Raw genomic sequence first — 13635 nt, forward strand, 5'->3', positions numbered from 1 at the left:
TTGAACATTTTTCCCAATAAACACTTCAGTAATTAATTACAATGTAGTGAATATCTACTTCTTAATTTTAGCATTTAAATATGTTCTCAGGCTGTTCTAATAAACATTATGGGGCAGAAAAGACAGAGCAGATAGACATGCACTCCCTGTCTCTGAATAAATTTGCCCAAAGGAGAGGGTCAGCTATGCAAACACTGCAAATGCTACTGCAAATACATGCTGGGAATATCTTCTAGTGCAATACCTGCCGTTATGTGGCAACCACTTCAATAAAAAGCTGAGCTGGGTCATATTTTCCCCTGAGACACACGATTCTCATTTGTAGCCCGGAAAATCACTGATGAGCCAACTGTGCTGGCTCACGCGTAACACGTAACATCCCAAGAAGGGATGTATAGTCACTGCTGCGATGGACAGAATGGTAGACAGTAAGCTGTGCCTAACCAAGTGCGGTGGTTCATAGCCATAGCCACCCCGAGGACAGGTTGTATCTTAAGGGTTTTAGTCATTGCCGCTGCTGATTTTAATTATGTGGAGCTACGGTGGGTACATCAATGACAAGGGGAACACTCGCTAGTGCTTCTGGAGAAAGGATGGATCTGTCAGGGCTAAGGCAGAGTTGTGCCCAGAGTATTTGTGGTAGATTTAGAATCACTTTTACAACCCCGAGTCCTTCTGACTGCATTGCTAGATTAGCTGCGTCACTAAAGATCCCCACAGGTACCTGCCAAACCTCGAGTCCAGCAACAGCTGTGGCAGTGCATTGAAAGTATTTTCCATAAATTGTAAAAAAACTTTTTCTGTGTGAAAATATTTTACAGGGGTTTGTAATGTGTATTTTCTTCACAAGAAATGCTTCAAAAGAGGAAATTTCTCTTTTGTACATCTACAGCATGAAGGCTGTGCGGCAGAGCTTGGTGACCCTAGTTTTACCCGGAACCTCTTTAAAAAAGCGATATTTAGTATGTAATAAAGTATTTGATCATAAAGAATGAACAAAATGCCAAATATGTAGTTCTGCACAAGGTAATACTAATTGAGTGGGCGTTTGCTCTAAGGCACAGACATACAACATTAAGGTCTAATATTGTGAAGTGATCCGTATCATTTTTCGATAATATTGTAATTTGTGTTAATCATTCTGTTGACTAAAATCCTTCTTTGATTTTCCTTGTAGGTCAGCAAGTTGGAAAGAGAGAAAAATCAGGAAGTTAAGCAGATCAAAGAGCATGAACAGCATAAAAGTACAGTGGTGGTAACAGAGCTCAAAGTCAAACTTCATGAAGAAAAAATGAAGGAGCTCCAAGCTGTTCGAGAAGCACTTTTGAGACAGCATGAAGCTGAACTACTTAGAGTAATAAAAATTAAAGATAATGAAATCCAGAGACTACAGACCCTTCTCAATGCTGTACGTGATGGGGCTCCTGACAAGGTGAAAACAGTGCTGCTCACAGAGGCGAAGGAGGAGGCCAAGAAGGGGTTTGAAGTTGAGAAAATAAAAATGCAGCAAGAAATTTCAGAGCTGAAGGGGGCTAAGAAACAAGTGGAAGAGGCTTTAACTATGGTCATCCAAGCTGACAAAATTAAAGCAGCAGAGATAAGGAGCGTGTATCACCTGCATCAAGAGGAAATCAGCAGAATTAAGAGGGAGTGTGAGAGAGAAATTCGTAGACTGGTACGTGTTGCTGTTTGCATCTATGTTTTTACTAACAGTTATGTTATTGATAGTAAGTAAATGGAAGTTCAGTGCTGGACTCAGATGAATGGATAAGGACGGGCATTCAAACTTCTGGAGCTTGCTTCAAATCTGTTTTACATTTACTAGTAGCAATGTGAAAATATTTTTTAAAAATTATTAGGATGTTTTGTAAGGAACTTTTTTATCCATGTCAGTGCCTATTTATATTGTTCACATTTCAGCTATCATGAAGAGGCCTTGGGTTACTAACTGGTTAGGGGAGTTCTACAAAGCAGTTATGTTTCTTGGCCCATGCCTCTGTTTCTCCACCATTTGTTCCTTGCTGATCCACCTTGGTCCCTCCCTTTCCCTGCCTTTGCTAGTTCCTGTAAACATCCCATAATGAGCTTTACACAATCCCAAAATGCTCTTTCTTCTGTATCCCATAGCGAGTCCTATACCCTGTAGGCAATGACCCCCTTCGCTCTGTAGTGCGTTCAGGAAAGGGTTCCTCTCCGTGACCCACCTCTTAGGCTTACCCCAGGACAGGCGCTGGCGCTCCTCCTTCGGTGGCCCCGCAAACAGCAATTCAGCAGGCTCCCCACCTCACTAGGTTACTGGGGTTCCTCACCCATCATTTTCATCTGATCCTCCCTGGGTCTTTGTGTGTGCTGATCAGCCTTCACTCACCTAATCGAACCATTTGAGCCTCAGGTGCAACAGTTTGTGTCTCAAAGGCAATAGTTACATGCTTATGGCTTCAGAGTATTCCTCCAGTGTGTTTGGAAACTTGTTGGAGAGATTAAATTTGATCATGTTGCTTGGAAAAGGGGAGAACTCCCGGTGGGAGGGAGCTCCCTACAAGGGGCAAGTCTTTGCATGAGAGCCTGGCAGGTCACCAACATTTCTTGGGGTTTAGGATGATTTCTTCTCCACCGCCGTCTCAGACACTTATCTTGCAATTCACACAGTCTTGTGAGTGCACAACTGATTTGCAGGACTGTATCACTTAGCTGTTGCTGCCATTCCCAAGGACATAGGAACAAATGTCACACCCATACTCTCGTGATGCATATTTTGGGTCTTGTCTCAGTATTTATTTCACATTACCATCTTTTTGTGTTCGCCATGCTTTTTTACAGCGTTCAGTGTCTCAGTATAAACTCATCCATGTCTCTTCTAAGTCATTATCCCTTGACTATTATCCAAGCCCTAAAAAGAATTTAAAAATGCACAATCAGCTTGCAGACTGGCCCCAAGTCAAAGCATGCCAGAACCTACCCGCCCCAGAGTTGGCTCAGCATCGTCTGTGTCCTAACTGGCCAAAGTGACTGACAGCGACTGACACACCGCGCACTCCTCCGTTCGTCAGTGGAACGTTACGTACCCTTTATTTAGCCACCCATTCTCTCAGACTTTAGGTTGTTAGGGTTTTTTTCCCCCTCATAGATTATTTTATTTTTATGAAGAGGATATTAAAATAATTTATAACCAACTGATCTGTTGATACCATTCAAATATCCTGCAGTGTAATTACTTTCTTCTCTAAACATACATTACTAGATGCATTGATTTAATACATCAGAATGAAAGGATGGCTAATGTACATCCTAAATAAACTTGCTGCATTACATGAAAAGTCCACGCTAATGGCCTCTAATGTAGAAGCTATAAAATAAACATGTTCCTAGTTACAAGGAATAGAGTGGTTTGATGTTATGTTTTCTAAATTGCCTTTGAAAATCAAACTTTTTTTTAATTCCCGCTTGAAAGAATCAGGTTATCTAACTGTACTAATTAAATTACATGATGCCATCCTTTTACCAAGCCCTGAGTGCTTCCTGAATGACTTTAAGTACTCTCAGCTCCATTGACTCGACCATAATTGATTTCAATGGGAGCTGTTGGCTCCTGGCACCTTGCAGGGGAAGGCCCTGACGTTTCTGGGGGAAAGGCTGGTGCCACATCATATGATAAAAGCTCCCCTCTCTATGAAAATGAGGCAATTCTCAAAACACTTAAACTGTTACTGAAAACCAGTGGTTTTTTCCTTTTTAAGATAGGGGCCATCAATAACGTACACTCACTGAGCCTCACAGGGTTTGCAATGAGATAGAGAGATACGCAGAATAGCCCGACATGAGCGGGTCCATTCATCCAGCGCAGCGATAGCATTGCACCTTCGTGTAACGGCTGTGGCAGACATCCAGCCCTGAATTGTTAATGGATTTACATCAGGGTTTTAAAAGCTCTGTGATTCATATACAATGCATTATTTGGTTATTTTAATCGAAGTAACGTTCGAGCAAATTATAATTTCATGCCTATAAAAATACTGCTTTTTCTGTTTAGTGAGAATAGAGAAGGACAAGTTGTGCGCACTCTTGTTTAGCTTTGCCATGATGTGAAGCCCTTTAGCATAAAGACAAAAGTCTCTGATAGGTACAGGTTTTCATTTCCAAGTCAAGCATATCTATGCAGGCTTAGCTTGTGGAAAATACTTCATATATAGTCAGACAAATATTGTTTTAAAAAGGTGAGTTAGTACTAATCCATTAGTCTCCTTTCAAATTAAAACTAGTTTTTTTTCTTTATTGGACAGACAGGAATACATTTGTTGATGTCTCACTTTAGACTTTTGGAAGAATGTTGGATGGCCTTTAAAGTAACAGATGTGGTAGGAAGATAACAGCATTATGCAAAAAGGAACTGTGCAGCCATCAAATTTACTTCAAGCAAATTGGAGTTTATTTTGGTCTTCAGCAAATTTGGTCTTCTCCTCTTTTGTCAGATTTTGCCAAGGGAGATGCAGGGTATATATGCTCAGGCTTTCAAAATAACCAGCTCTAATATGAACCTTTCTGTTTTGTTGACTTACTACAACTTTGAATGCAGTTAAATTGTCGCATCAAGCCAAACCCAGTGCCAGTGAATGAACTTTGTCCTCGCCAGGTTTCTAAGGGGAATCCCTGTGGTTTTGCCCTCTTCCAGAAGAGATCTGGGAGAAGGCATAGCTGCACTGCAGCCTGTCAAACCAGCTGTGCCTGCCTGTGTGCTGCACTCATCTCCAGCACAAAACTAATCCAAAATAGAACTGTGGTTGAAAGACTTCCCAACGCAAGTGCAGGTTGGCTCCTCCCCAGCTTGCACTCTCATGCCGGGACATGTTTTCAGCAGACCCTACACACACAGCAAACAGGCTGTGACAGCAGAGGGGCAATATTTGCGGGTGGTAATTTTGGTAGTTTTGCACTACAGCCATGCAGAGGCTTGCAGAGTCTAAGAGCTAACAAGGTGTAATCTCTCTTTAGAAACAGATCCCGCGTAGTATTTACAAAATAAAAATTGTAGCTATTAATTCTACTTAATTTTCAGGTGCCAGGGTAACTATTACTTGTTGATGCCGATGGCTTTGAACTAATCCCATACAGCAGAGCTGAGCGTCTTTCAGTTCTGTGAACAGCATAGGAAAGGAAATAACGTGTTTTGCAAAAGTGTATGTTCAAATTACTCTGGCCTCGTGGTTTCTGTTTGCACATATGGCTTGTGCTGTTTGTGTCTGTAAAGTCTGCGTGTGATGCTCTCCAGAGAAGCACAACTAACCCAGTTAAGCTATCCCTGGCTCAGAAGCTTACGAAATGTTAATGTAAAAGATGAAAGTCCCTTGCAGATGGTAACAAGTAAGTATGGCAACGACCTTCTTTCTAAAGAATTTCTAATTTTATTAAACTTTTTTTAAACTTTGTGCATTTTAAAACAGCTTAAAATACTACACAAATGTATTTAATTACATTCGTATGGTCTCTGACTAATAACAGCACACCCTGTGTTAGTGCCTGCACATCCAGGGAAAACTCAGTCAGGAGAATTCCCTGAGAACAACTGGCCTCGAATTTTGCTTAATGGGGACTAAAATTCAATGTGGTTAAGAGCATTTATATTTTACTTAAATGTAGATTGGTCAGAAAGAAGTGCTCAACAGCAATGGCCACTGCAGCCTCCCTTCCTCCTGTCTCGATTATAAGGGGACTAAAACAGAATTCAGAAAAAGTGAAGAAGTGAGATTTGTTAGAGACTGGAAGGTGTTTGTTTTCAGTTTAAGAAACTTCGGTTGATGATGACTACCAGAAGGTTTCATAACCTGCTCTGATACCTCATGTTCAACCGTGCTACATAGAGACCTTCATGGCTTCCTTACAGTAATCTAACACCACAGGCAAAGAGGCGATCAATCTTTCAGTATCACTCTGAACCTCTGTTTACAGGCACTTCCCTGAGACTTCTCTGTTAGGCAGTGGTAAATTAGTGAAGATGTGTGATTTATAGGATGATATCAGATGAAAAATGTAGGAAGCTGACTTTTTAAATATTAATTTCATTGGTGATTGATTTAGTCTTTATCTTCTTTTTATTCCCTTATATGGTGAAAAATTGCCATTATTATAAAGGTATCTCAGCAGTCATCCTATACTGAAAGGTAGACAAATTATTCGAGGTGAATAATTCTTTCTTGCAAATGTGGATTGTTTTTCACCATTTGTGGTTTGAACCTCATTTATAACAGTATTTATTCCAACTAAACCTGGACTACTGAAGGATTTTGTTGTACATTAAAAATGATACAACATTACTCCTACATTTTGGAGGGTCAATAAACCTCCTAGTTCTGAGTTGTTCCTTTTGTGTCTTACAGTCCAGTTTTTAAAAACATTTTTCTCTACGCTCCTAAACAAGAAGTCTACTCTCTTCCATGCTGTAACCGCGTTGTTGTGCTACAACACACCTAACATGGGGCTTGGGGCTTCTGTACATCTGGAAGCGCTTTGAAGCGGCTGGCAGTGGATGTGAGGTTTCTGCTTTCAGCGGTGTAGGTCTGAGACACCACACACTTCCTCCTATGGCATTTACCAGTGGCACTGAACAGTTACACTGACCTGAGCATCTCCTGAGTGTGAGGAAAGTATGATGTATGTTTGAAGGTAGAGCAAAAGAGGGGAATGCGAAATAGGAAAAGCGTGGGAAAAATCTTTGAATCTTTCTTTACGCACAATTATTTCTCCCGTCCAATGCACTTTACTCTTCAAATATACTATGACATTTAATTCTGATAGAATTTTTGTTACAAGCTGTGCAAGTTATTATTCATTTAAAAATCTACACTGATTAGTAATTTTTCAATATATCTTAATATATAATATATCTTAATATTTAATATATCTTAATATTTAATATATCTTGAGGAGCGGCTGAGGGAACTGGGGTTGTTCAGTCTGGAGAAGAGGAGGCTGAGGGGAGACCTTATCGTTCTCTGTAATTACCTGAAAGGGGGTTGCAGAGAGGTGGGTGTTGGTCTCTTCTCCCAAGTGACAAGCGACAGGACAAGAGGAAATGGCCCCAAGTTGCGCCAGGGGAGGTTCAGGCTGGATATTAGGAAAAATTTCTTTCCTGAGAGAGTGGTGAAGCACTGGAAGAGGCTGCCCAGGGAGGTGGTGGAGTCACCATCCCTGGAGGTGTTCAAGGAACGTGTGGATGTGGCATTGCGGGACATGGTTTAGTGGGCATGGTGGGGTTGGGTTGATGGGTGGGGTTGAGTTGATGGTTGCGCTTGATCATCTTACAGGTCTTTTCCAACCTTAGTGATTCTGTGATAAATCCAAAACTTACTAGCAATTGGATATGAGTAGCTTTACATATAACACTACCAATTCTGTGTACTGCAATTCCCACCTCACACTCCAAAGCAACTGCTTTTCAGAAACACAAACGTTTAGTCATCTAGCAAAGGAAATTTTTCCGTTATTTATGGGCTGAGTGGGGCAGCAAATTACGATTTCACCTGTACCACTCAACCTTTCTACGCTTAACAGCTTAGCACTGCATCTCTCTCAACATCATTCTGGTGATTTCAGTGCAGTTATGGTGATTTGGAGGATGGTAATAAGGGTCTGAACCCTGCCCATCAGCGTCAATCGTCTGAGCTGGTGAAGCTGGTGGGGAGGCAGCCACAGCGCTCGGGTCCGAGAGCCTGTTCCCAGGGAAGCGTTGGGAACTGGTGCGATCCCAGGGGAGCCGCACTGTCAGCCCCATGCCACGGGCTGCTCTGCTCGAGGAGCAGTTTGCTGTGTCGCCAGGTCCCAGGTAGTATGTGACTGTATGTAACAGTTCCTGTAGAAAGTTAGTTCTCTGGAAATGGGCATATGACATTTACTGGGCGTCTTACAAACATTTTCTGTTTGGTTAAGTGTAACTGGGATTTAATCAGTCTCAAATAGAATCGTTCTTTGGCCAAAGTTGCAGCAGAATCACGTTGCTGAATGGAGTTTTTGGTAATATATATTGCACGTGTCCTTGTTTAACTGAAAACAGATGGCGTATCATCTCCTCTCATGTCTGACGATTTGGCAAGGTTACTGGAACAATGGTCATGCACTGCTGACAGGGATCATCTTTTTATGAGGATTAATTCTGGAAGAAGATGTGAGAGGAGAAGTTTCCTGGGTGATCCTGGGAGGTACCACTGCACGGCTGGTGAACCGCAGCTATTGCTGCCCTGCGGGACAGTGGTGCCAGGGCTACGCCCGACAGCTTCCAGACGTAGGTGATGGCTGCCAGTGTGTAAGGGTTACTTAACGGCTTCAGAAGAAGAAATGGGACAGCCACAGGGTTTTTTGTCCTGTCATCTAATGGTGACTCTTAAAAACCCATGCAACCTGTGAGATTCAGGAAATACAGAGACTAGAGAGTGTATCTTCACCTTACAGCTGAGCCAAGCTGGGCACACGAGACAACCAAAGCCCCCAGCCATGCTCCCCCCAGCATCGTGCCCACCCCACCTCCCCTGCACTGGGCCGTGGATGCACCGAGTGAGCCAGTCCAGTGAGCTGCCTTGGCAGAAAATTAACCACAGAAGTGAAAAAGAACAGTTTTCCCATGGGTTGGTATGATGAGCCGACTTCTCCTATCGGATGACCTAGCTCTGGCGTAGGATTTGGGAGGGAGAGGCAGGGTGTGGGACCACCTCTTCGGGTGGGGGTTTGCTCTTGTGTCACCACTTAACTGCAATGAGAAATCATCCTCTTGCAGAGCCGCTCATTGCAATGCCTCTAGCAGCAACGTCAGCGTGAAACGCTCTCAGTTTTCATCTCCTCCCTTGACTATAAGGGAGATGCATCAGTTTCTGGCCCCACTCTGCCAAGAGGATCAGTAAAATGGGCTGGGGTGTTCTTGGGAGCCACAGCGTGGGTGTGGGAATGACACAGGGGGCTGTAAGGAGCATTTTACTCTTCTAAAAATAATCATGTACTTCGCAATGTGCAGCTTATTATTGCAATATACATTGTAATGTATATTGAAACGAGATGTTGCATTAGCGTGAGAGGTGGGTACACTTTGCATTTTGTTTTTCATCTGTACTGAAATAGGGAGAATTTTCCCTGGTCAAAGAAAAAGAAGTCTCAGCTGCTCCTGTATTGTATCGGCTGTGTTCCCATCATTTGCGGTGGTGGGAATCAATGCGGATCTGGTGCTGCAGCACTGTATGACAGCCTGACTTAGATGTAGAAGTATGTTAGCAGAGTTTAAACGCCTTGAGTTAGGAACATTAACAAGTCAGCAGTATCACTCTGCAGATATGCTACCACCACCCCCCTCAAGCTGTCTGCCAAACATAAATCTTAGTAGTTGATATAAATGTGCAGTATCGGAACACCAGCTTGAGTTACTCTTGTAGAGTATTTGGCAAAAACCGGTTAACTTAATCTAGCTGGCTGTTGCTGGTGAGTGACATCTATCACCAGGATGAAGGGGCAATTGCATTTATTTCTTTGAGCGCCTTCAGGAAAACGACAGGAAAATGGAGAGGGAAGGTGAATGTGAGCAGCACTGCACGGGGTGCAGACATCCCCTTCTGCCAGCCTGTGTATGTGAACCCCGTCTCTCGGGGGGTGATCACGCCACAGGGCAACCCCGTCTCCTTTCACCTGGGCCTTCTGTCATCTGCCTGGGCGCTGGGGGCCTGGCAGGTCAGCCCCCCTGCTCCTGAGGGCCGAGGCCTGGAGCGGGTCTCCTCGCGTGTCCTAACTGCTGGCTCTGACACCGTGTCCGTGGGGAAATGCATTTGTCATGCAACAGCTCCAGCTGGAAAGGGGCTTCTCGTTTGCATTTAAAACCGCTGCCTGCCAATGACTGGCTTTTATCCACCAGGCGCTGGGAGCTTCAAAGGCGGATTTCTGGGGTGTGCGGCCGTGCTCCTGATGGCGTCTGCGACTTTGTGGAGTGGCAGAGGCCCCGGGAACATCGCAAGGAGAAATTTCCCAACCAGGGAACCTACGTCTTGATTTTACAATCATGATGGAAATAATACATTTTAAAAGAATCACACGGCTTAAAACCAGCTGCGTGTCAGACCGTGATAGGCATTGCACTGGGTAGCACAAGGAGGGAACAACAAATTTAACTTTGCATGGGATTATGTTTGCATAATTGGCATCAGCTGTGCTCACAGGCTGGTTATTAATTAGTGCTCCCACATAAATATTCATCCCAAGCCAAGGCAGCCTGCTAGAGCTGAAGTGGGAATATCCGCAGCACGGCGCAGGGCATCCTCTCAGGTGGTTGGATGCTGTGCTCCTGCGTGCTGACGCCCTTTCACAAGCGCTGCTGGTGTCTGAAGCCATCAGACACGGGGTGGGAGGAGGAGTCCCGCCAGTCCCGCACCCGCCGGTCCCGCACCCACCGCAGAATGAGGCCGGCGTGTGTGACAGCCTGGTGGGGTGCGCGCTTGGGGACCGGCACCTCTTCCAGTGAGTTGCAAGTTGTTTCTTGTCTTTACGTTTTCTTAATGTTCCTAACACTAGAAAGAAATGTGCTAAATGATATTTTTCAGTGAAAAGCTTCCTTCAATTTGTACCATTTCTACAACATTTCTGTTTAATAATGGGCTGCAAACATCAGACTGTTACGCATATTTCATGAACGTGAATTTAATCCTATGAGGGGAAATGTGAATACTGATCTTTCCTTTGTTGTTTATGAAGGTTATGTTTAGGGGTTTTTCTGGAAAACAAACCATTAGTGAAATACTGTGAAATATTTTGTATTTTCTTCAGTTTCTTTGTTCCTGCTAACTTAAAGTGTTTTCTATGTTGTACCATGTCTTTGTTTTCATATAAATTGGGACCAACTACCCAATATTCTGCTTATTTTAAACAAATAATCATTTGATTATGTGTTACCTTTTCATCTATACATCCATTTAGATTTCTACCTGATTAGGTATTTAGCAGAAGTACCTCAGGGGGCATCTCTTTGTTTCATTCAAAGTTAGTAGACCATTGCCTTAATGGAAATTGTTGAAAGCACCTTTAATAAAATGGCACCCAAAGTACATTTGACTTGCTCCATTTTACTAAAAGAATCTAAATTTTGCATAACCTTGAAACACTGATTCCACGCAGGTATTTATGAGTTGTCCTATGTTGTCTTTTGTTAAAGGCTGGCTCTTCCCCCGGGGACGATGCAGGATCTCTCTCGGCTTGTAGCTCAGTTCTTCCTTCCTGCAGCTAGGGAAGGGAGGTGCTGCCCCGGGCAGTGTGGCCCCTCGGGGAGCACCTTGGCTCTCGCCTACGGCTGGAGCTGGAACATGGAGCTTCCCCAGTGCGTGAGGGCGATGGGGTGACGGTGGGTCCGGACGCAGCCTCCACACTGTGCAATGGAAGGACATCATGCCCCAACCCACTGTGTCCTCTCCCCTGTAATTTACTTCACAGCTGTAACCTGTAATCAAGCCCTCCACCCAAACACACCTAATGGAAGTAATTGCCCGATACCATTGCTGGGTGTGTGTAAACTGCCATCACATGCATTTTCCCTGGGTGGGCCATTTTTGCAGTTATTGGAAACAAAGTACTTTGAGTGATCTGTTAATTCACAATGTCATTTTTTTCCAGGTTTGCAGACAAAGTTATCAACGTTAAAGTATCAAATGCAGTTTTCACAAGGCAAAAATCTTCTTATTGCAAGCAGGCCACATTGTAAAAGCTGGTCATTTAAATTAAATGTGTAAAGTCTCAAAAACGTACGCCAAAAATCTTAGGCATGTATGGTGCTTGAAACCAGACCGACAGACATTTTAGGGGATGTATATGATTTCTTTCTTTCCCTAGAATCATTATCTGTGAGCATATTTGGCAACCCCGTGGTGTGTGAGTGCGATTAATACTTTATATTCATGTATAATGTATATGTATGCAATCCAGCTGGGAAGAGCCTGGGATTCTGTTGCAGTGTTGTACATCATTGCAGACACAGAAGAAGATTTTGGGCTGTGCTCAGTAATTTTTCGTTATTAGGCAGGGCACAGGCCATCCTTGTCTGAACACTCTGAAGAGACTCGAAGGGTCTGATCCTGGCGTAAGCCATGGCACGTGCACCCAGCCCGCAGCGCGAGCCACCCCTCTGGCCCCAGCACACCTCCGAGCGCAGCACTCCACATGGGTGAACGTGGCTCAGCTCCGTAGAGAGGGAGGCTTTAATTCCACATTAGCATTCGGGAAAAATATCCAGAAAATATTCCTGGAGCACCTGCAAATTCAACGTGCCCGATGCAACAGGGATGAGCACAGCTCTCTGAACTCAGTGAGAACAGTGCAGGCAAACAGGAAAGAAGAGAATTAGAGATAGCTGGACGTTTGTCATTTAAGCACTTGATGATTTTGCATAATGTTTATTATGCGTAAGCAAAACCTTTCATGCAAAGGGGTATAACTAAACAAAATGCTCACATGGGAGACTTTTGGAAAAAGAATTTTAAAAATTCACATTCCTTCTATATTTTGAAAATTGAAAGGATATTCAGGTTTTAATATTTTTCTTTTAAAATTATGAATCCAAATTTTCAAAAGGTGATGTCCAAGCAAAATGCTGCAAAATCATTGAAATGTTTGAGTGAACTAATCAAAATTGTGATATGAATATTAGATTTTAATTTTTTTTAATATATTCTGAGATGGTACTAATCATATGGGTTTTTCCCAATCATTTTAATGAAAAAATTCCTACTGAAAAGAGAGATTTTATTCTGGGTGGCCTGCAAAAGAAGAGTAATATTAATGAGTTGGTTAAGCGATTCAGTTCATCTGTTCACTGTCAAATATTTGTTGCTGTTCTATTTCCAAGAGAGCGTTGTTGTATTTTCCATGTTGAGGGGTGTTGGCTCTGTGCAACTGTTCTCTGGCCACGTTTGGGGTCATAAGATGCTCTGTTGTTGTCAAGCTGCTGCCTGCCTGTGTGATTGTGTTCTGTTCTCCTTGTAGATGGAGGAGATTAAATTTAAAGACAGAGCAGTCTACGTGCTGGAGAGAGAGTTAGGGGTTCAAGCCGGGCATGCTCAGAGACTGCAGCTCCAAAAGGAGGCTTTAGATGAACAACTTTCCCAGATCAAAGAGTCTGATCGGCATCTGAGCAGCCCCAAGCGGGAAGTTCCTTATGCAAGTGGTGCAGGAGACGCTTCAGATCATTCGGGAAGCCCCGTAAGCACTTTCACGTGGTTTCACCTACACGAACGAGCAGAGTGACAAAATGGCACAAAGTGACAGAATCTTGATGAGCGCACCCTCGAGCAACAAGTTTCCCATAGCCGTGCAGGGGAAACCCTGAGGCACCCATTTCTTGCTCTCGTTTGTTAGCCAAACCTTTAAGATTTAAAATCAAACCTTGTTATGGGAGAGCTTTTGCCTTTTTATTGTTTTGTTTTCTGGTGTGTTTGGTTTGGTTTTGTTAGCAGGGTTAAATTTTTCTGTTCTTTTCCTTTTCCTCACTGTACCATACTTCTGCCACCTGCCTTAATTTGACAGTTTGACACACTTTTGCCAACAAATGATGCAAATGCATTTCTAACCAAGTAATGTATGTGTGCTAGCTTTTGGAACTGCTAACAATGGATTTTGTGAGCATATGTA

At 43.2% G+C, this 13635-nt stretch overlaps 1 protein-coding gene across 21 annotated transcripts in view; it reads left to right on the forward strand.

Annotated features, from left to right (window-relative positions):
* The window catches only part of JAKMIP3 (Janus kinase and microtubule interacting protein 3), a 39478-nt gene that overhangs the window by 2260 nt on the left and 23583 nt on the right, over positions 1-13635 (forward strand). For 12 of the 21 annotated variants that reach the window (XM_059820871.1, XM_059820875.1, XM_059820892.1 and 9 more), the window contains exons 2-3: positions 1178-1675; positions 12991-13206. In XM_059820871.1, coding sequence (XP_059676854.1) covers positions 1178-1675; positions 12991-13206 — 714 coding nt within the window. The remainder of the gene's footprint in view (positions 1-1177; positions 1676-12990; positions 13207-13635) is intronic. The other 9 variants (XM_059820886.1, XM_059820882.1, XM_059820889.1 and 6 more) reach the window with 1 other exon arrangement.

Source organism: Gavia stellata, chromosome 9 (genome assembly GCF_030936135.1).
Source record: "Gavia stellata isolate bGavSte3 chromosome 9, bGavSte3.hap2, whole genome shotgun sequence".
NCBI lineage: Eukaryota > Metazoa > Chordata > Aves > Gaviiformes > Gaviidae > Gavia > Gavia stellata.